General features: G+C 31.8%; 1 protein-coding gene across 9 annotated transcripts in view; it reads right to left on the bottom strand.

Annotated features, from left to right (window-relative positions):
* The window catches only part of LOC126738348 (polycomb protein Scm-like), a 28,978-nt gene extending 5,200 nt beyond the window's left edge, over positions 1–23,778 (bottom strand). The window contains exons 1-4 of one of the 9 annotated variants that reach the window (XM_050443629.1): positions 10,016–10,593; positions 6,396–6,497; positions 6,156–6,278; positions 687–881 (exon numbers count right to left, since the gene is read on the bottom strand). In XM_050443629.1, the coding sequence (XP_050299586.1) occupies positions 687–881; positions 6,156–6,278; positions 6,396–6,497; positions 10,016–10,384 (789 nt within the window). In that variant the 5' untranslated portion in view covers positions 10,385–10,593. Of the gene's footprint in view, positions 1–686; positions 882–2,449; positions 4,433–6,155; positions 6,283–6,395; positions 6,498–10,015; positions 10,594–19,465; positions 19,508–23,056; positions 23,188–23,217; positions 23,398–23,557 lie in introns of those variants that run through there. The other 8 variants (XM_050443621.1, XM_050443622.1, XM_050443623.1 and 5 more) reach the window with 8 other exon arrangements.
* Between the last annotated feature and the right edge of the window lie 267 nt (positions 23,779–24,045).

Raw genomic sequence — 24,045 nt, 5'->3', positions numbered from 1 at the left:
CTAGTTACAGAGAGTTAAGAGAATTATAAGAATACTAAAATTAAGGTTACACAATCCAGCAGAAGCCATAAAATATATCTATATTATTATATTTTCCATCTTATTTGGTTATTAGAATCCCTATAGAAAAAGTAAGCTGCCTTTTCATCTTTACAATAAAAAGTACCCAAATTACTTAAAACAAAGATCAAAACGAAATTAGGGTTTATTGCGCGCCCGAATTCTGTTACCGTGCAAAAACTGCGAGCGGATCGATCTAGCTTACAGCCGCCGAAGTCTGCCAATGACCTTGAAAGTCGTTTAGAAACGCATTCTTAAGACCTAAGGTCAATCCGATTTTTGCCGTTCCTCAACCAAAGGCAACGTTCTACTGACATTTTTTTTACCACCGAAAAAAATTTCAAGAGCATATTTTATATAGTGATGATTCACAATCCTATGTAACATTAATATTTTTAACAAAATTAAATTATTTGAATGAACAGGGAGATCACATTTGACTTGCGCAACTAGCAATGTCGAGGGTGAAAAAAATCACAGTATTTTATATGTCTATAAAACCTATGTTGTCCAAAAATTTATTATCAATAAATAATTTCCGTCATACTTTTAATAATACCTTGAAAACGAACCGACGAGGTAATCTCATTAACTTTAAACTAAACCAGTTTGCTTTTTTCTCTTACCTTCCATCTCTCGGCGCACTTCTTCGAGAATTCGGCGAAGACGACGTTCTCTTCGGGGTGCTTCTTCTTGTGCTCCTCCCTGCAGGTCTGCACGAAGAACGCGTAGGCGGTCATACGACCCCTTGGTTTGGCGTCCGCTTTTTTAGGCATTCTGCCTTTGTGTGGCTGAGTAAACTGCTGTTGTTGCTGTAAAACCTTTGGGAGAAAGGAGATAAATGGTTTAAGATTGCCGAAAAAATTATTAATTTCGATGCATAGATTTAACTGTTTTTAAATTGGCAAGATTACATTAAATTTCGTATTTCCAATTTTCGGTACACAATGTATGGCTTCAAATTTTCAACAATATGGTCAGTACAAGTCTTCATCCAGATTATTACAAATTGAGGATTTAACAGATGAACTTAAAATAGTTATTTAAATTTATGATTTATTGAAAAGAAAATAATCTGAATATGATGTACACTGCATCAAAAAAATATGTCAGACTAGTGATTCCTAATTTTCAAAATATTTTAATTTTATTTGTTGCTTTAAAAGATTTTTGAAAGTCTTCATTATAATTGGGCATAGTAAAACTGAAGGAAAATCACGCTAAACAGGTAAAATCGATGAGCATTATCAAATTTAAAATATAGAAAATTGCTTTTATTTTAAAATCGAAAAACAATTAATGGCTGGCTTCTCAAACCTTAAGTTATTCCTTAAAAAAAACTTGTAAGGGGTTTGAATTTAAAACAATCAATTAAAAGATAAAAACGTCAAAAAGGTCTAATAAAGATACTCTGTCTAAGCAATACAATAGATGACTTACATTATATTTAGCCAAAGATTTGTAAGAACTACTAATGTTAAAACATCTCTAAATATTTATTGTGAAATATAAGAATAAAGGTACCTCTCTGCTAAGCCAAATTTGGCTACCTATTCCGAGATTTTGTCTAATAATTTCGATGAATTATTTATTTAAGAAAAAAAATTCTCTTTAGAACGGAATAAAAAAATAATGGCACTTGGGCGAGATGTTGTATAGCCGAGTGAATGTCTCAAATATTGTACATTTACGCGAATATTTTTTTTTTAGAAAAAAAAGCCGGTTAAAAAAGAATTCCGTAAAAAAATGCCCGAATTAAAAATTGGTAATGATCGTACTGGTGATACCTAACTTAACAAAAATGAATTTATAATAGCTTCAATAATCATAAAAAATAAAACATCGCACAAGCATCTTAGTGTGTATCTAATGAGCATGTAATAAAAATATCTCATAATGACAGCAAAACATTGTTCATTAAGAATATAATATAGTAAATTAAACTTATTAGTAAGAGTATTGGTATTAAAAATATAAACTTAAAAATATGCGTGCAGGTATTAAAAACTTTACCTTTTTTATCTAGAGAAGTCAACTGCATGCCATCTGTTTCATAGAACTTAGTGGTTCTACCAAACTAATTTTTTTCTGAATTCAGATTGATTTTTTCATGGAAAACTTATCTGAATTGAATAAGCTATCTCTAATATAAAATAATAAATCCAATCCTTTTTTTTCTAATTAAATGGAATTTGTCTTTTAAAGCCTTTTCTTTGGGAAACCTTTTAAATTTTCCACAATTTTCTTATAATAACTATTTAAAGGTTAGACAAACTTTACTATATCTGCTATTAATGACATTCTGTATATTTAAAATGCAATATTTGAGTACATTTTGAAGTTTCACCTGTCATCGATGAAAATTATTAGAGAAAATAAAGAAAAATCGTTAAACTGAAATATAATTTATTTCAAAATGGTTAACTCCATACCCTACAAAGTATGGTAAAATACATAATAAATCTTAACTGGAGAACTAAATGAGAACTTCGCAGTCACACTGCGAACCGACGCCCCTTTAACCGCGACACCAAATTACAGATCTTCAGAGCAGGTCCGAGTTTTAGTCCCATGTACTTCATCATCATGTCGGAGTTCAATAATAAAAATGCCTTTCCGTCTATTTCATGTCTCCTAAATAACTCCGCATGGGCTCCCAAGCAGGGATCTGTAGATTCAATGAACTGAATCACTTCTTCAATACCCCATTCTTGTATCGGGATTTGGCTCAAATTCACTGTAGCTGGTGGTGTCGCTGTCGAACTTGAAGGTCCCACCGGAGTGGTGGTAGTGGTTGATGTTGCGGGTTCCTGTTCTGGAGGTGCTTTGCGTTTTATAGCGGGCACCCTAGGAGTCTCTTTGATCTCGCATAAAGTACAATCTTTGGCGGGCTCCTCAATTCCAAAGAGATTCTGACAACATTCAAGTGCTTGACTGACTAGCTGAAATAAATTTTCCAAGTCCGAAGCGGAAGTTGCTTTGGGTACAGTCAAAATATGCGTATCTCCTTTAAAGTGTATTTCGAATTCTTCACCGTTTAGAGTTTGCAATCGGTCAAGTAATTTATCAGGTTCGTTTGAAGCCTTAAAGAGTTCTTCCAGAAATTTTTTCTGGAGTGCCATCACAGAAACGTCATCTAAACTGATTGGTAATGTCGCAGTATTTATTACACCACCGCCATTACAGTTTCTTCGAAAGTAAATAACCGTTGGCGGAAGAGATGAAGCTGACGTGTCAGCCTCTGATTGAACCACTTCTGTGACAGAAGATATTACAGTGCTTGTCGGAATAAAAGGAATTATGGCAGGTTTAAAACTGAACCTGCTCACACCGCCCATATTATTTTTCTGACCAGGAGGTTGCAAGGGATGTCCGGATCTAGCACACCATCCTACAGGAAATATATCTCTACTGTCATATCTGCACCAGTAATCAAAAGCGCCTTTCCATCCATCAAATGTAACGTGAATTTGGTCGTTCTTTGTAGCTCCCACTGTGGCGCAGCATATTAGATGCGGATTTTTTTTGTCAACAGCTTCTAATTTTTGCCCCACTTGAAAAATATTATTCTTGGGGCTGGGTGGCTCACGCTGAAACACTTTTGCAGGTGCCATTTCAGCTCCGTTTAATGTTTTAAGGAGGAACATCGGCCAAGAGCTGGCATTCATACGGAATCCTAATGGAGGCTGAAGCATGCCACCAGATTTCTCACAATGTCCAATAGGGTGAATTTCACTGGAATCAACAAGTCGCCAAAAATCATTCTTGTTATCGCTCCCATCCAAACGAAGCCTTAACCTAGGTCCTAAAGTACTGATCACAGTAGCTATACATGTAGAAGTAGTGGTTCTTGGATCAATTGCTTCCAATTTCATACCAACTTTAAAGTCATTAAGGGGTGGCTTAGGACTTTGTTTAAAACATGTTTGTGGGGCTGCAATACTGCTCGTTTCTTGCAAATAATCTTCCCAGTCGAACGTTTGAAATGAAATAGGAGAACTTTCCGCCGAAGTAGATGGCCCTACGTTTGCCACTCTCGAAAGTTCTCTGTTCTTTTGGTGCTTATTCATACAAAAAGTCGAACAATAATCTTTGTTAGAGCCGCGGATAATGTTATTGCACTGGATACAAGTCTGGCCTTTGACGTATGCCTTGCGGAATTCCGCGAGGCAAGTTTCCGAGCAGAATTCTCGTTTGCCGTTTGTTGTGGGATAGACATATTTTAGAGGTAGTTTCACCTCATTACACCAGGTGCACGACACTGTTTTTTTCGGCGGTCGACCGCGTTTTGAATTCATAGGGCTACCAGGCATCATGGTGACCCTACTACGTCGGTACCGTGGAGATTATCCAGGTGAGTCCCTCATGGAACCTAAAAAAAAGGTCTAAGTTCAGGTTAGTATAGTGTTAAGTTATATGATAGAGACTGGATGCTAATCGTAAACATATAATTTAAAGGAGACCAATTTTTCAAGTATTTAAGGTATTTTTTTTAATATGGCGTGCGATTTACAGTTTTCAAAAATGTACGTCTTACCTCGTTTTAATATAATAGGTAAAATAATGAACATATTTCACGATGGCAAATCTAATAAAACAATGCTTCGAACTACTTTAAAAAAAACATTTATTAAAAAAAATATTTATTTTGTTTTTATCGCTGCGATTTGATCGTTTTTTCTGTTGAAAATGTTGACATATTCAATTAGCACTGATGATGGCTTAAAGATAGGAAGCACTCTTTTAAAATATTTCTGAACACTTGGTGCCCATTGCAACATAGCAATAGTTTGTCTTGAACAATATATACACTTATTTCTAGCGAGATATATTTCTAAAGATTGCGGGAGTTAAGAAACAATTCCAATTTTTGAGTTAAAAATATTTACACAACATAATCAATGAACCATCTATTTCGGTGATACTATTTAAAATTTCGTATATTGCATAACATCGTAAAATCTTCTATTTGGACCAAAAAGTTAACTGTCCGTAAAAATTTCATTCGGATAACAAGGATAAATTCTGACCGACGATAACTGTGGAAAGTTGGGCATTGACGTGCTTAAATTATTGATTTGTAAAGACACCCGACATTAAAATATCTAATTTATCGTGACAAAAGTTCGGAATGAAAGTAATTAACAACAGTAGAGTCTCGATAACGTGAAGGTCTCGCAACGTGAACATCCCAAGTATGCCAAATTTATATACAATCCGTTCTAAAACATGAATAGAGAAAATACAACAGAAGGATGGGCAGAGTTGTGCAAAACAATGATGATTTCGAAAATATAATGCGAACATCCCTCTAAGCATTATTTTTATAAGATTAAGTACGAATGAACATATATATGCGACCAACAATTTATCTACATTACTGGTAACTATATTACAGATTTGCGTTTAATTATGCAGTCAAACATAATATGATCAAAATATACGGTTCAAAATCATTAAGATTAACATTAACATGAAACAATAACATGAGCTTCTTCAAAATATAGAGTCGCCCCTGTCCTAACCAATAAGTCCTATAATATTAAAAAGTTGTACTTGCTGTATAATTTTTGCTTAATAAAAAAATACATAGTCTGTAAATAAATGCCTAATTTTTAAAGAAACTGATTCTCCTTTGTCTATATGTTTAAGATGCCAAGAGGTTACGTTAGGAGCATTTTAGGATTATTTCTAAGAATGAAGATGGGTAACTCAAAAATAAAAACAATGAATTCCTGCTCAGCTCTGCTCTTGCTGCATGGTAGCTATTTTCCTAACTCTTATATAAGGTCATTTTAAAAGACAGATGTGATGTGTTGACCTTGGGATAAATTTTGAACCACATATTAAAACGGAGAAGCTTGATTTTGAGCAGGATGTTATATTGAGTTACCCAACACCATATTCTTCCTTTAGCTTCTTCAAAGCTCCTGACGTCACCAAAACTGAGCCCCTGCCATACAACTAACCATATACTTCCACCTCCACATTGTGAACTTAGACCCAAAATCAAGCTTCCAAGAGAATGAACAACCACCCAACCCCTAAATTTAAGACGCCCTGATAAATACAAAATATTAAAAATCAAAAATTACCTGGTGGTGGTTGTTTTGCAGCTGAAGTTGTTGCTGCAACTGATGCGTCTGCTGTTGTAGCTGGTGATGCCTGGCTTGAGCTTCGGCTATTGCTTGACGATGTTGTTGGATAGCTTCTTGATGCTGCCTGTAAAAAAATTTAAGGAATTGATGACAAAATGTCTACAATCTGAGTAATAAGCTTAATTTTTAAAAATTTAGTCAAATTAAATTTTCATAATAGCAAGAACAATATGTGACCTGCCTGTATTCCTCTTGCTGCTGCCTTTGAACAGCCTCCTGATGCTGTCGGGTTACTTCTTGTCTCTGTGCTTCTTCCTGTCTAGACTGAGCGTCCTGTTGCTGTAACAAATTTTAGAATTATACCAAAACATACGTAATATACACATAAACAGGTATTATACAAAATTATTTTATACACTAAACATTTGAGTATCGCATGGGAACAGGAACCCATCCGCTATTCCCAGCCATCTGATTCCAACACTTATTTTACAGTCAAAACGCAGTGTTAAATTTTGTATAAAAAACTATTGGTCCGAGAAAAAAATCAGATGTCAAATAAAGATTGGCAGGTGTTAAGAAAATATCGGGAATTAACGTGATTTATTGTCGAGCACAAAAGACGCACATTTTACTTTATGAAACTCACGCACAACCAGTTATCAATCTAGATTCACGATATTACACAAGCCAATACGTTTCTAATTATATTATGCAAACCAAGGCATACAAAAAAAATCTTAAAATAATAAGAGAGTTTCACAACGGAGGAGAGATAATAGATTTTAGCTTTGAACAGCTCCGAGCGCTCCGAGCCCAAGCCCAAAAAAAAAAATCAAGCGTAAAAAATTCAACGGGCGGGGCCACGACTCGAACTGAGAGCACCTGCCCTCACCTTTCAGGCTTTTATTTCTTTTTTTCCATTTCGAAGTCTTTGATTTAATTATTGCCTCGGAAATGGACTTTTCTCGGAATATCAAATGGCAGCGAGCGGTTTTGTAATTACGATCTTTTATTTTATTATTGAGATTTGCCGAGTGTGGGCGAAGAAAAAGCACCATATTAAATAAGGTGTTGGCTAACAAATCACCTCATTCTAATTAGGTTTATTATATTCTATAAATTATTTTTTATAATGAAATATATTCTCCATAGAACAAAAATATGCCTGGCTTGATTATATTAACTGCTTTTTATTTAATAAAATGTAAAAAATACGATAGTATATATACGAGTCCGTTTTTACCATTTATGTTACAAAATAAATGTTAGTTTAGTCTAAACCTAATTAAAATATGACATATTCAATTGGAGTTTACAAATTATGAATCGCGCTACCGAAGCATTTCCTTATTAAAAGTCCTGTACTGTCCAGTCGTCTCAATTCACAAACCTCTCCAGTAAATAAATTTAATCACAGACTAATAAAGGATGTCCTGAAGTTGATGTTATAAAATTTCCAACCAACAATTCAATATTTATAGTTCTTCAGATTTACAGTTATTAACTGAATTATTATTGCACTAAAAATTAAAGTTAATTATTATGATAAAATAAGACTAATTTATAAAATCATATAATTTTAAAACGGCGTTTTAAAAATAATATATTTTAAAAGCTTGTCACGAAATAAATTTATAAACATACTTTACAATCTTAAAAGTGAAATGACGTCTCTACAACAGACTTAAGATGGAATCCACTAAGGCGATAGACATTTTTTCATCATTTGCACTTACTGTAATAACAAATTCCAGTTTAATGAGAGTTACAAAGGATAGTTCTTTGTGAAAAATAAAAAGCTCGGATGAGGTTATTTTATTTGGAAAATTTTAAATTAAAAGTAGAAAATACTGCTGTCCAAAATGTTAAAGGGCGGTATTGAGCATAACTTAAAAAAAATATCCTTATATTAAGCATTTTATATTCAAAACCAGTTTTGTCATATCACTTGCAAATCCAGCTTGTTTAAAAAACTATTTGATTTTTACTGTGTCAAGATTATAAAATAGACCTGATAGAAATCTTGAGGAATTTTAATCTTAGAATCTTGCCGTCTATTTTACACCAGGCAATATTTGTTTAAATTATTGTCTTTAAAAATATTTCAAATTGTAAGATATCAAATTATTAGAGAATATTTACTTCAGTTAAGAAAAATATGTAACATCAAGAGTCTTAATATTATATGGGTATGAACAAATGATTTTTGGTATTTTAACTAGCGAGATTAGCTTATAAGCTAGAAGATCAAAGAAAGTTAAATGAAAATTTAACATTTTAAAGAAAATTGCTTACGAATCTTAATATAACCTCTTCAGACTAGCAAAGGCCACCAATGGCAATTTCTTAACCCAATGGAATGCATATTTTAAGCTAATGAGTATTAAGCATTCGTGTAAAATTTACCGATGAAGATATTCCTAAGGCGGCACGCATGATTTTCTAAACGGCAAGATACGATCAAAATCCTTTAAATCGCATATTGAAAAAATACGCTCGTCTATGCGGGGTCTCTTAATCTCCGGATAAAATCCTACAAGTAAAAAACACCGAAAATTAAACGCACAAATGATTGCGGACAAATTTTTTTTCCGCTCCATCGCGGAACATCACGGTTCGGGTCGAAACATGGTGCCCGCAGCGCCATCGTCTTTTCTTGGGTCGAGATCAAGATCCTCTTGGTGGACCGGTGAGTGCCTCCAGGTTACGGCCAGGTAGGCGGACAACAAAGATATTCAACCTTTGTTTCCGCCACTGGACTGGTCCAGGGGCGTAGGGGAGTGGAATTTTTGATTGTTTAATTAAGGTCATGTTGATTGACTTGATAATGAAAGAAAAAGGGTTGGAAATAATTGTACCTTCTACTTTGTTAAATAGCTGACATTATTAAAGGGCGAATTTAAATGTTTAGGTTGGTCAGAATTCACTAAAGAATTAACAGAACAGTTACTTACAATCTCAAAAATCTTTTAGTGATGAGTTCAATCAAGTGTATTTGGATTTAACAAGACATAAAAACATAGGAATAGTAATTACTATGTTATCATAAAAAAATAATAATAACAGAACTTGTGATGTACAAAAAATACTCCTAAAAAAAGAGCCTTGAAAATTCAATGAATGGTTTTAAATGAAATGCTTGCATTACTGGTATCAGTTTACATACAAATATTTAATGTTGACTCATTACCAACATTGTAAATAATAAAGAAAATCAAAATCTGTTTGGCATATGATTATTATAGGATGTGATGACAGAGTGTTTGATAATTTGAATCAATTGGTCAATAATGTTATTGAAATTGTTTATTGCATCAATAAAATTGTTAACATTCGATAGAATTTAACTACCAAATTATTAATTAGACCTTACAAATCAGGCTCTATTATACAGTATAGGAACAGGTTACCACTTACAATTCTCATACTGCAAATGTTGGTCATAAAATTATTTAATTAAATATAATATAGAAGCCCTCTATTTGAAGAATGTGTGCATATTTATCCTACCCTTTTAAGTGTTAGAAGTGAAATATTCATACTACTTACTGATTGTGAATTATTATTAAGAAGAATAAGTTCCTAAAAAGTTTAAATGTAAGATGCAACCTAACTAGGTATGTATGGAAAATATTTAATAAATAGAAAGACAACTAAAGCACTAAACGTTTACAAGTAAAATATTTACGTATTGTACGTTAAAAACGGTTCACTTAGAAGTTTCAGCAGCCAACAAGCAAAACGTAAAATAACATATTTTCCTAGGCCACACTTGCCATTTATACTGTTTAAGAATATTTTGTGTTTGTTGAATGTTTAAATTTAGCAAATTAGGAAAAAGATGGTTTCTCTACCCCATGATTCTGCATACTCTGCTGCTGCTGGTTGGACATATTTTGCAACCCTTGCAACCCAGTACCATGCATATCTTGCTGGCTCTGCTGGAATCCCCACCATTGTCCCTGCTGACTATAATCAATTTGCTGTTGCTGCTGACTACTGTACTGAGTATCACAATTCGAGTTCGAAGTGTTAGTATTTTCGAAGGTGCTGGCCATCTTGTAACTAAACATTTGATTTTGGGGAGTTTGACCGGAAGAACTAATCGCGGGGTTGTGTTCCAACCCTGGTTGGTTCTGCAAGGGTGACCCTTGCATCTGAATTTGTTGTTCCGGGTTAGCCCACCACATATTGTTACCCTCCCAAGCCCTGCTGTCCGACATGGCGGCGGCTGCAAAAGGCCCTTATACCGCGCACGATCACCACACAAGACCTTTACATTAAATCCACTTTCAAGACACCGAAATATATTCACAACTTTAAAGCACGAACGGATGAGAAAACAACGTTAAATCGAACCACGCGGCGTCACCACACAACCGACAACGATTTATTGGCGGTAAATCCGAAATAGCCGCTCACTTTTACGAACTAGACTTTACTATCCTTGTGCCGTTCTTCCCACCATAACTCTTATACACGCATACACCATATATTTCAGAACAACGGCGACGACGTCGTGTAAGGCTCGGTTCACGCGGTAAAAATGCTACGAGATCGATGTGGCAACGCCGACAGGCCCAACGCGGGCCAATGGTAATCGACCGGGCATGCGCAATCGATTCTGCGAAGCCGGTTCGGTGCCCCCCCTTGACCCGCGGCCCTTTGCCATGCAACGGTCAATAAGACGGCTGCTGGATGTCAGCGGTGTTGCCATATCAACCATGCCAGGTAACTTGGGTGGCGTTAAGGGAATATGCTTTAAATCGTTTGGCTTGCTTTTGGGAACTTTCCGTTTCTTTTTTTTTTTAATAAAATATGGTGGTGCAGCTGCTTGGGTAAAGATAGATTAATGAACATTTTGTCTTGATAGAGGAATAAAAAACGAGAAAACACTTTATAAATTATATTTAGCAAGTACATTATGTTTATAGTAGAATAATGTTAGGAGGTGTAAATCTCAAAATCAGGACTTTTTATATTGAAGATCATGGGACCAAAGAAAAGAACTGTTTTTAATTAGATTCAAATTTTAAGTTTAAACAAATGTAAAGATTCGGCTACCAAATAATCATAAATTAATAACGTAATAGTTTCTCAGAGAAAGAGAGTTAAAACATGTTATTTTACTTAATGTAATGGGAGCTTTTACTAACGTTATCTCCTACAAGAAATATAGATATTACGAAAGGGAAATTTCATGAAAAATTAAAATAACTAGTCCAATTTTTGTTATTCAATTTTAAAGTAATTATTACCTCCGCCAATAAAAAACTTGTAAGAAATGCGATTCACTGGTACTTATAGGTTACAACATGTAAATTTTAAAAAAAATATGCTTTCCGAGCATTCATTATGTTTCTAGAAGCTAAAGCTTTTCTTCTTTTGTATTACTAAATCTCCTGTATATAGAAAGTAAATATTTTTTATCTTATTTTCGGTCAAGGATGCTGTGACTCATACCATGGACCATGGTTTTTTGAAACAACTAAAATATTTCAAGTTATTTTATATTGCTTAAAATGCGAAATTAAACATAACGCCTAAATGAGATTTTTATGGATATAATTTTGCTCAAATTGCAAGTTTCACCTGAACTGGTATTTCGACCCTTCAAAATGAATTCTAATTGTTAATTAGACATTAAATTTAAATAGCTTTGTAATAATAAATAATTAAACGTAAAAGAGAAAAAAAAAACATTATAATTTAAGCATAAATATCTATTTCAAAACAAAATTTAAATTCCAGCAATGACCATTTAAAGAATAAATTACAAAGAGGTACCAAATTCCAAGAATTTAATTTTAAATAGAAGAATTATTTGCCCCAATGACAAAGCCCCACTGAGAAGGATTTTAGGTTTACTACACAAAATATATAAGAAATTTTACCTAACTATCGTGTAAGGTCACCAAAGATTAAATAGAATTGTCGACAACAAATAGTAAAAAATAATATTATCGGTTTTACGAATAAATACGGCAAATTCCTGCCAATGCCATCCAAATATATCCAGCTTTGCTTCTAACATTCATCTGTTCCAGTTTAAATGCCCTTAGGGAATAAAATGGCCTCCACAAATATGCATGACTTCAGAATAAAATTGAAACAAGAACATGGTGGCAATGCTTTGTTTGCAGAAAGAAAATCTGTTAAGACTGTAAGTAGTGAAGTAAATAAAAAAGCATCCAGAGATGTCTACTTGCCACTATGTTCGTATTATACTAAATAAATTAAGGCAATTTCTCATTTGGAAATGGAAGAAAGCAATTGATTCTGTCAAAATGCGCGTTTCTGCTCAGTCCGAAATATCAAATTTAATTTGCTTAACAAAGAGGTTATAGACATAGTGATCCCTTTATCCTGGGCAACCATGTATATTGAAACAGTTCTATTTTCTTATAAAATCCTAAATTTTATGTTTTTTTTTAACAGTTAAAATTTTTCTTATGTAAACAGCTCTTAATCTAGAATCTGGAGAAAAAATTGAAAAAAGACAACAGTGTCTTCCATCTGGGAATGTACGCTGCGTAATTAAACCCAGCTCGTTAATAATTCTGCGAGACTTGTTTTCTTGTTAGGAGCTGGGGCCCCGCAGTTTCCCCCACCGCTCTGAAAAATCCCAGGACGCTGGGGCGTCCCTTTTTGCATGACAGGCAAAAAGGGTGGCGTAAGGAGAGATAGGACCGTAATTTCATTTTTATAGAGCAACACACCAAAATATAATCATTGTGCTATTTAAGAAAATCAGTGCTATCTATTCATAAATTTCTAACATTCATTTATTTTTTTAAATAAATAACGAATTAATATTCCTGTTATTGATATTGAACACAGAACGATCGAACTCCATTGATATAAAAACTTGAGACTGATATATTCCGACTGAAATCGAGGATCGCAACACCAAGAACCAAGCGGATCTGATACAAAAAAAATCGCTATTTTGCCACTGTCAAAATCGGGGTTTTAATTTTATTTGGTACAAAATGTGATTCTACTGAAAGGCATTTTAAATGCAGTATAAGTATATTTTCGTCTTGCTAATTAAAACTGTTTGGGAAACTGAATATAGTAACTGCTGTTATAAGACGTCTAATTTCTTAAAATAATAAGGTGCTGCAAAATGGGTAAAATTTAAAGACTTATTGATTTAACGATTTAGCATAGCAAGTTAACTTTTTGCTGACAGGGACAATATTCATGATCTTTAATATATATATGCAGATTTTATTAGAATAAAAATTAAATAATAAATATAATAGAGAAACAAAACGTCCTTAGTCCAAATAATATTATATAGACTTATTTTTCTACCTTTAATATATGTCCAAAAATGAAACTAGGGAAAAGGACTAGACAATACTAAATGTATTGAAGATTTTTTCCCTTGACAATTAAATTAATTACCTACTTTTGTATTAACATCAAATGATCAGAAACATAAAACTAAGGAAGTTAGAATATAATGTAATAAGTAATAATAGACTATAATTAAAATGTTGTAACTGGTCCTAAAGGCATACTGTAAAACATTAGGTGCAATATTACTAGGAAGTAAGGAAAAAAATCATACTGAAATGTTGCTTTAACCAAGTTTTATTGAGAGAAAAATTAAATATTGCTTTTGAGAGAAATGTACAGACAATTACTGTATTTGTGTTTCCGATTGGTTGGCATTAGAAGAAGGGTTCCAGATCACGATAAAATCCAGACCTATAGGTCTGGAATGCTTGCCCCATATCTATTACATAACTGCTCCTTCCATTCAGATACTACAATTTAAATTATATACCATCAATATAAATTAACTGTGTCAATGATAATCGAACAATAAGTAAAATGCAATCACAAAAACAATAAATCGTTTCGAATGAAGGTACCGGAAACCAGCGCAAACATTGAAAATGCCAAGCGGGCGAAAGAAAATGCTAAACATGCACAAATAATATTTTTTTTTTGTGACAAATTAAATTTAATGTGGAGTTGGAATTATAAAATTTTCCTTATCTTTTTCAGATTTATTTTTATTTATACCATAAGAAATAAGTCAAAAGTTAAACATTTTAAAAGGCACTGTTTCAAAAATAATTAAAAAATTTGAAGAGAGAGGAAATGTTTCGGTAAGCCACAAGCAAGGAAGACCAAGAAAGTTGTCCAAAAGGGCTATGAAGGTAATGAAAAGAATATAGATGAACGACCCAAAGAAAACTTCTATAGATATTTCTAGAGAAATGGGTAAAATTGGGATTTCTGGGTCTGCTCGCATGATGAGAAGAAGGCTAAATGAAGTGGGGCTTTTTGGAAGAGTTGCTGTAAAGAAACCACTAATATCAAAGAAAAATAGAAAGGATCGCTTGAAATTTGCATGAGATCATCATACCTGGTCTCACCAAAATTGGAACTGTATTGTTTAGTGACAAAAGTAAGTTTCAATTATTTGAGAGTGATAGGAGACGTTGTCGGGCGACCAAAAGGTACAAGGTACAGCCACAAATACCAAATGCCTACGGTAAAACATGATGGTGGAAGCGTAGTGGTGTGGGGCTGTTTCTCCCGATCAGGTGTTGACCCCCTGGTTAAAATTGATGGAATAATGGACCGTTTTCTATACAAAGACATATTAGAGAACAACATGTTGCCTTATGCTGAGGAGGAAATGCCATTGAGATGGTTGTTTGAGCAAGACAATGACCCTAAACACAAGTCCCAATTTGTGAAAAACTGATTAAATGAACAGAGCATTGCTTTTAATGGATTGGCCTTCATAGTCCCCAGATCTGAATCCCATAGAGAATTTATGGGATCATTTGGACAGGAAGATTCGAAACCATTCGATTTCAAACAAGGCTCAACTGTGGGAAATACTGCAAATTGAGTGGGCTGCCATTTCCAGTGAAGACTGTGCAAGACTTGTCGATTCTATGCCACGAAGATGTAGAGAAGTAATAAATTCGGAGGGATATGCCACAAAATATTAGCAGATTTTGATTTAGATGTAATTTATATAAATAACTTTCTTCAGTTGCCAAACTTTTGGCCAAGAAAATATTAGTTTTTTTTTATTTTCTTTTTATAATACGTTTAATTTCAAATTAATATGTTAAGTTAGGTAATATATTATATATACTTTATCACAATATGAGTAACTTTATTATAGTTCCTGGTTTCTTATTAAAAAAAAATACAAATTAAAAAAGTTTCCATACTTTTGGCCACCACTGTAGATAGTGACTACCAAAACTTATATATTTTTCATCTAAAATAATACATTTCATTTTACATTATATTCCGTGTAGGAATTTTAATTAATAATACTGGATTTAAGTATGGTATCTTTTAGTACTATAAGATATTACTCTGCATCATTACTTTTTTGACCCATTTGTTTCATATATATTAAAATATGGTATTCACTAGTATGATTTAAATAGTTAGGCTAGATCATGACTGCTCTAAAACAAGGCGACTGCTAGCAAAGACTCAACAGGGTATCAAAGAGTTCTGGGTATATATGGCTATGTATAACTCAAAAAACAATTGTAGCTTTGTTTTAAAAGCAATAAACATTTTTATTTTAAAAATTAACAATTGATATTTTCAATAAACAAACATTTTCATTCAAAAAGTTTTGAAGGGAAAGTGGTGAAAGGAGCAATTTATAAAACCTGTGACATATTTAAAATTAGTTTTAAGAACTGTCAAGATTTTCATATTGAAAGCTATTTTAAATGCAGAAACATAGTTTAGTAACAAATTATTCTTGTTCTATTAAGAGGAATACTAAAATTCTATATACATTCTTATTTAAAAACAAATTTAGGCGAAGCAAACCATAGGACCTCATGTCAATAGTATATGCCAAAGATAAATGGGTGATTACAAATAATAAGTCCAAAATATATAAGGCCAAAATATATAGAAAAATAACAATGAGCTCTGTTAGAACCTACACATAGAAAAAAATAAAAATGATCATTGGAAACATAAGTTTAGGATTGACTAAAATAAACATAATCTTATAATATTATATAGTAATTACCCTTTTCAGAAAAATATTCAAAATAAAGGGATAAAACTGAATCCTTGAATATAATGAACCGATTACTTATTATGTTACTCCAAGTTATGGTATTACTACAACTCTAATTACAGGTCTTTAATTCGCCTTTTGGCTAATAATGCTACAATGTTGAAAGTGATGTGTTTTAATTTGTCGATTTGATTATCTTTGCCTTGGTTAAGCCCATGTTACACTCATAAAGAGATAGATCAAAGAGGCCAGAAATTTTGTGAAACACAGAAAAAACATGGAATATTGAAGGTCTCACCATAGAACTTTCATATTGAATATTTGTTTTATACATATATACTGAAAAATGTTAAATCATTGAACATTTTGATTACTCATTATTAGAATTTCAAGATTTAATATAAAATACATATAACACAAGAAAATCCTTAGTAATCTATGGAGACTGAAACACAATTGTGACTGAAGTAAAATGAGCTATTGACATAGACGGGAAATACAACACATTTTTTTATCTTTTTATTTAAATTTTGATGAAGCTTCAAAATACTAGTAAACTTTAGATCACTAAAAATGTAATCCAATCTTACTAGCAATCATAATCCCATTGAGGTAAATAGGGCCTTCAGAGAACAGTTTTATGACTTTTCAAACAAGTAATAAGATTATACCAGTTTTGTAAAATAAAAAAGCTAGAGCAAAATTTTTTTAAATGCACTTCTGAACATGAAATTTTTTTAAATTATTAATTCATATATTATTAACCATATAATAAATGCCCACTTTGACAGTGGGATATTCCAAAACTCATTAAAAAAAGCAAAAGTAATACCAGTTTTCACAAGAAAGGTTATCCAGGCTTGTGTTTGTGATTAAGAAACATCATCTGTTAGTTGATCATCAATAAAAGAACACTGAATCTACTACCTACAAAGCTGTCGAGTTTACTATAAACAAAATAAATAGGAATGAACATATGGCTGAACTAAGGCCCTTGAACCATTAATCATCAGATTTTACTAAACCAGTTTACTAAATAATTATGGAGTAGGGGGTAAGGTAATACATCAGTAATTTATCAACAAAGACACCAGTCATTTTATGACTAAAAGAAACTTTTACTTATATATGTTTTCCTTAGCTGAACTGATGAGAGGATGGTGTAATCAGAGAAATCTTAAATAAACTGTCAACAATAAACCTCAAAATCTCTGTTCACTTTTTTGCAAATATTGGAAAGGAAAAAATTTGATATTTAAGGCACCAAAAAATGCATTCTATTATGTTTTTGGTCTGCATCCCTGAAGACCCGAATTTGCCAAACTAGAAATTGTAATGGTATTCATTTAAACTTCTTACACTCCTTAGTACAATATGTAAAGAAAAATGTTTAAGTATTTCAAACAAATGCTGGTAAATATTCTAATAATATGGAAATATTTGACCTTTCTTTTCTAGATTTTAAAATGTGAATTTTATTTTTTAAGCCTTGGAATTTAATATATTTTTGATCATAAATAAAGTCTAAAAATTGTGAAATTAAGGTGTCCCATTCGGCAGCATGCAACAACGAACTTAATCTAAAATACAAGAATTTTAGTTTAAGATCAATAATGTTAAGTCTAAAGTAATGTTTCTTAATTTCTTCCTTTAACCATACTTTCGTAGCTAAATTTATAGCTTTAGCGGCTGAAGTTGAAGAGTTGTTGGCCTTCAGATTGACAAAATTAGGTTTTAGATTATTCCTTACACATTCTTGGTTGAACCAAATATCGAGTTGTACTAGTTTCCTTCTTAGGAGGTTCTTTTTGTACTCTTGGACTAACGTAGCTAGACCAGCCTTTTTAAAGTTGAAGAAGTAGTCCATACTTGCAGTGGAGTTAATTTGTCAAAGCGTAACTAAAACAGTTTCGGTCATCCTTCACTAAATTTATTTGAAAAACCAGTTATCCTACATGTTTCGGACATGTAAGATGTCCATCATCAGGGATAAACAAAGAGGGTTTTCATCACAACACATAAAAAGCCACAGTGCTTCTGGCAAGGTCAAAGGTTAAAATTACTAACAATAAATAAAAAGGGCTTATTAAGATGCATGAGAAAGTGACTAAACAGGGTCTACACAAACATTAAAATCACATAATTACCACACTAGTGGCAGCACTGTGGCTTTTTATGTGTTGTGATGAAAACCCTCTTTGTATATCCCTGATGATGGACATCTTATATGTCTGAAACATGTAGGATAACTGGTTTTTCAAATAAATTTAGTGGAGGATGACCGAAACTATTTTAGTTACCCTTTAATATGGGAATAGTTACTAGAAACTGGAACCAATTAAGTTATCCTACAAGTCTACTTTTTTGCAGAGGACCTCAATACAAAGCAATAAAAATTAACTAATCCAGATAGATATAGCTGGGAAGTCAAGGATTTTCTTCCCCACTCAACTTTGTATTATATGTTTTAATTTTAATCCATTATATGATGGTTACAATCATTTTAATACAAACTATATTTATAAGTATGTTATGTTTTATTACATGAAACACTGTGATATTTACAACTTTGCTTAGTCATTTGTGAATAAATTTTCAATATTGCTACTCAGCTACTTAAAAGTATTATTTATAGTAATGTAGTAGGATATATGTAAGAATAGCTATTAAGTTAAATATCACCTATTTCTCTAAATTTGATTTATTTTTATGTAATTGTTATATTTTGCTGTACGGAAATAAATATATTTATTATTATTTGGTTGGCCATAAATACCTTCACTTCTCTGTAGGTTAGGTCTGGTGTGCCATAGGGTTGGGGAACTTTTTGTTTAATATTTATACAGATAAAATGTTGAGTATAATTGGTGAGGGTATTTTTTGTTTTGTGCATGATATGCCAACTGTATTGACTTGTGACTCTTTACTTCAAGAATCAGTGATAATAAAAGCTGAACAAATTTTTATGAAAATTAAGAACTAGTTAGATTATACATAGTTTGCTTTTACTAAATGTAACAAATGTGAAAAGATAAGTATATAATTTAAAAAATTGAATATACCAAATTTTGAAGAAACGACAGTTCATTCATTGGGATGAAATGAAATGAGAAAGTTAATGTAGGGTAAAATTAAAAGAACAAACTGTTTTATTAAATATTTGGGAGTGTTAATCGATGAGAGCTTGAATTGGAAAAATCATGTTCAGTGAACAGTGGCAAACAAAAGTATGGAAACATTTTATTTTTAAACTATTTCTTATGATTACCTTATTTACGGCCAAGAGTATATTCTATGCATGTTTGTTAAAACCCAGCAATTTTAGTGATAAAGCATATAAAACTTTCAACTTGTTTTTGACAGATTGTAATAGAATTTCGTTGTTCCAAAAGGATGGAAAAATTTGTATATATTCTTCTATAAAGTTTACTTTAGTTATTGCTTGGCCTTAGTCACTTGTGGTTTAACAAAATATTACCAAGAACAATGCCAAAGTGCAAGTATTATGATGCTGACTTTAAACAGAAAATAGTTGTATTATACCAAAAAGGTGTGAAGCAAATGGACATTTCTAAATATCTTGACATAAGGAGGAGTACAGTAAATAAAATTGTTAAGAGTTATTTGCAATAAGGAACTGTAGAACCTTCACTTGAAAGTGGAAGACTGTGAAAAACTGGGTCAAAAATAGACCAAGCAATTTTAATGAAACCCAGAAGTGACCCAAAAAAACTGCTGTTGATATTAATAAGTCTTAAGGAGGAATTCCTAAACATTAAGCTTTCTGACATGCCTTATAACTGGAAATCTTAATGGTCGACATGCGTTTAAAAAACCATTGTTGACGAAACATAGAGTGGCCAGATTAGATGTTTGCTAGAGAGCACAAAGACTGGACACAAAATCAGTGGGCTTTAGTACTTTTTAGCAATGAATGCAAGTTTAATTTATTTGGGAGTGACTACAGGATATGTATGAAGGCCTCATGGTCAAAGGTTTGACCGAAAGTATTTGATTCCAACTGTCAAATATGGTGGAGGAAATCTCATGGTGTGGGGGTGTATTAGGTGATATGGGATTAGTCCACTAGTCAGAATTGATGGCCATATGAATGCTCAAAATGTTGACATATTGGAGCGTATGTTGTTGCCATATGAAGAGGATCTGCCATTATCATAGATTTTCCAACAGGATAATGATCCTAAACACACCTCCAGATTAGTTAAGAATTGGCTTAAAAATCCAGCATTGGATTAGCCTTCCCAATCACCCGATATAGAGAATCTTTGGCAGCACTTGAAAAATCCAATTAGAAAAAAAACACCAAAAATCAAGAAGATCAAGAATAGAGTAAAATTTCATTGTAAGAATCTTGAATGAATTGTCAAATCATATTGTAAGAAGCTTATTGACTCAATAGGAAGGTGATGCCAAGCAGTCATTAAGGCTAAGGGGTGGCCAACTAAATATTAAAAAAAAAAGATTTATTGAATGAATAGTAGTTTATAATTTAAAAATGTTTCCATACTTTTGTTTACATATTTTTTAATTAAAAAAAATCTACAAAATATATTTATCTTTTTATTGTATGCTATATTGCATTCTTATATTATATAATATTATATTAAATTTTGTCCATTTAATGACAATTGTTGAAACTGTATTGTTTTCTATCATTTACAGAATACAAAAATTTAATTTAATTTTAAAAAATTGTAATAGTTTGAAAAATATTAAAGATTTATAAATGTTTCTATACTTTTGTTGGCCATTGTAAATAGGAGGGGTTAGAAAAGTTATTTTTAACTTTTAAGCAATATATTTCAGATAAAAATCCTTGTGGAGTGGCATACTTCTCATTGGTTACAGCTACCTTGAGTTATAGTCTCATTGTGTGGCTCAAATGTTACATCAGTAAAATAATCTATTTAAAAAAAAGAATATATCCTAGCAATTGTTTTTTTTATGATTTACACTTGGTTACTTTAAAACAGTTTTCAAAACAATTATAAGATATTAGCGTAGATTTACTCATTCAAATGTAATAACCAACATAATTTTAACACTGGAAATATAAATGTACCACAGGTGAAACTAACAATCTTATTATATACCTATTTGTTTCTTAGATCTCAAACTTTACTATAGATTACCATTAACTCTTAAAATAAAGGTTTATGTATGATGAAAAAAACCAATAAATGAAGGGATTTAAGATAACAATATGCATCTGAAGAGTTTATAAAAACGAGTGACTTGACTCACTATCTTGATAGTTTAAGTTATATTGAATTAGAAAAAGTAACACATAAGAATTATATTATTTACAGCGTCATTATTTAGTATTTAGTTGTAGATTTATTATCAAGATTTGCATACATAGATTTTCAAAATGAATTGTGCCGCCAAATTATTGCAAGAAAAATTTTATTGAGTTTACTATATTGGCTGATTTTCTTAGGTTGTTTTAAAATGTTGCAATTTGTTATTTTAGAACAGTTTTCAAAACAATTATAAGATATTAGCATAGATTTACTCATTCAAATGTAATATCCTACATAATTTTAACACTGGAAATATAAATGTACGACAGGTGAAACTAACAATCTTATTAGTATATATGTATGTACCTATTTGTTTTTTTAGATCTCAAACTTTACTATAGATTACCATTAACTTTTAAAATAAAGGTTTATGTGTGATGAAAAAAACCAATAAATAAAGGGATTTAAGATAACAATATGAATCTGAAGAGTTTATAAAAAAGGAGTGACTTGACTCACTATCTTGATAGTTTAATTTATATTGAATTAGAAAAAGTAACACAAGAATAATTATATTATTTACAGCGTCATTATTTAGTATTTAGTTGTAGATTTATTATCAAGGTCTGCACACATAGATTTTCAAAATTAATTGTGCCGCCAAATTATTGCAAGAAAAATTTAATTGTGTTTACTATATTGGCTGATTTTCTTAGGTTGTTTTAAAGTGTATATTGACATGCTATGTAAACTATTAGGATTGAAATAAATAAAAAATAAAATACAATTTTCTTATGCAGCAGAGTATGTCTAAAATTCAATAATAATATCATTAACAATAATTTAAATTATTAAAGTACTTGAGGGTAGTTTTACAAGCGGGCATTAATTAGTAAATTATGTATGTTTTTTTAGTATTTAATTTTGAATTCATCTTTATATTATATTACCTATATTATGTTATTTATTTATTATTTTATTATATTTATATTATGTTCATATTTCCCAAGAAGCTATGGGTAGGTATCTGCAAAAATTTCAAAATATAAAATATGTTATTCTGGTTTTATGAGCCTTTTTTATTGTTACAAAAATTACTTGAACTAAAATCTAATTTAATTATTATTGGGAAATATTTCAATTAAACCCATATTTCTATTGATTAAAAAACAATTAAGAAAAAAAATTAACAAATCGAAAAGGTAACACATCTCACCGGCGACAATTAAAAATGATGCTACTCAGGCTACCTAAACAATTAAGAAGGTACCTATACAATGTGACGCCAAAATGGATTCCCTCTCAAAACGACCTAAATATGGAGTTTTTTTTATATCAACGCTTGTCCATAATATTTATAACTCATTACGTAAATTGCAATAAAAAAATAACTTTTCCATAAAAAAAAAACAGAGTCTAACACCTACACGGACAAAATTGGCGGCAAAATGTAACAAAACTCGCAATATTTCCAATAAACGCCCAAAACGTAAAAAAGGCGTCATTTTAGCCGACGTCATCAATGAGGTGATTTTTTATAATACACAAATAAGCTCTTGAACACATTAAAAACTAAAAACTTATCGTAAAATTACCCGAAATATATCAATTTCTCCAATAGAAATACCCTATACAAACCGTATATGCCGTAAGGAAAGCATAGCATACGGCAAACCCAGTGCAAATGGAGTCGTATACGCTGTACACTAGCCAGCCATATGAACAAAGCCCGACCCGAAAATTATTATTTTCCTACCTATGCAATAAAAATATCCAGCGGAAACTTTGGAAAATGATCAAAACAAAAATTAGAAAACTGTATAAAAATCCATAAAAGCGTAGCAGCAGTAATAACCTCGCAAAAAAATCAAACGACTTGTACAGCACGGCTCCTATGCTTTTCTTATGGCAGCCATTTGCTATAGCTTTTATATGGAGAGTTTACGGGACGACTTTCAGGCAAATATTTTTCGATATTTCGAAGAATTTTACTAAAACATTTTAACATCAAAAAACAGATATCGAAAAACACTAACCCTTATGCAAAAATCATACACTGACAATAAATAAATACAGAAATAATTAATATTTCTTACCTTTCGATGCCTCGAAACTACTGAACACTTGGCTTCGTAAACGCGGCCCCACGCCACTTTAGATTCGAGCCGACAGCAGACTGTTTACAACAACACACGATTGGTCGATTTTGAAATCCGCGCTCGATTCGGTCCAATCGTGTCACTCGGCTGAATTCGTTTCTATTCTTTTTGCGACCAATAAAACTCTGGATTGGGACACAAGGGTTTTATTTGATTAGCGGGAAAAATAATCGTTACATGAATAGCCGATTTATGCTAATTTATCATGCGGGAAATAATTACTGTTTACATCAATTGTTTGAACAAATATTGTTTTATCTTTTATAGAAACGATCACATTAATGTATTTTAAAAAATAAAAGTGACGTAAAAAATAATTAGGTATATTGTCACCCACCTATCCTATCTGGACAAAGAAATCGGAAACAACGCCCATATTAATTATATCATTTTATTATTTTTATATAATTTTATTTCCAGCAACA

This window comes from Anthonomus grandis, chromosome 7, assembly GCF_022605725.1.
Source record: "Anthonomus grandis grandis chromosome 7, icAntGran1.3, whole genome shotgun sequence".
Classification (NCBI taxonomy): domain Eukaryota; kingdom Metazoa; phylum Arthropoda; class Insecta; order Coleoptera; family Curculionidae; genus Anthonomus; species Anthonomus grandis.
Note: the sequence above shows the minus strand (reverse complement) of the source record. Positions and strands in the feature narration are given on the sequence as shown.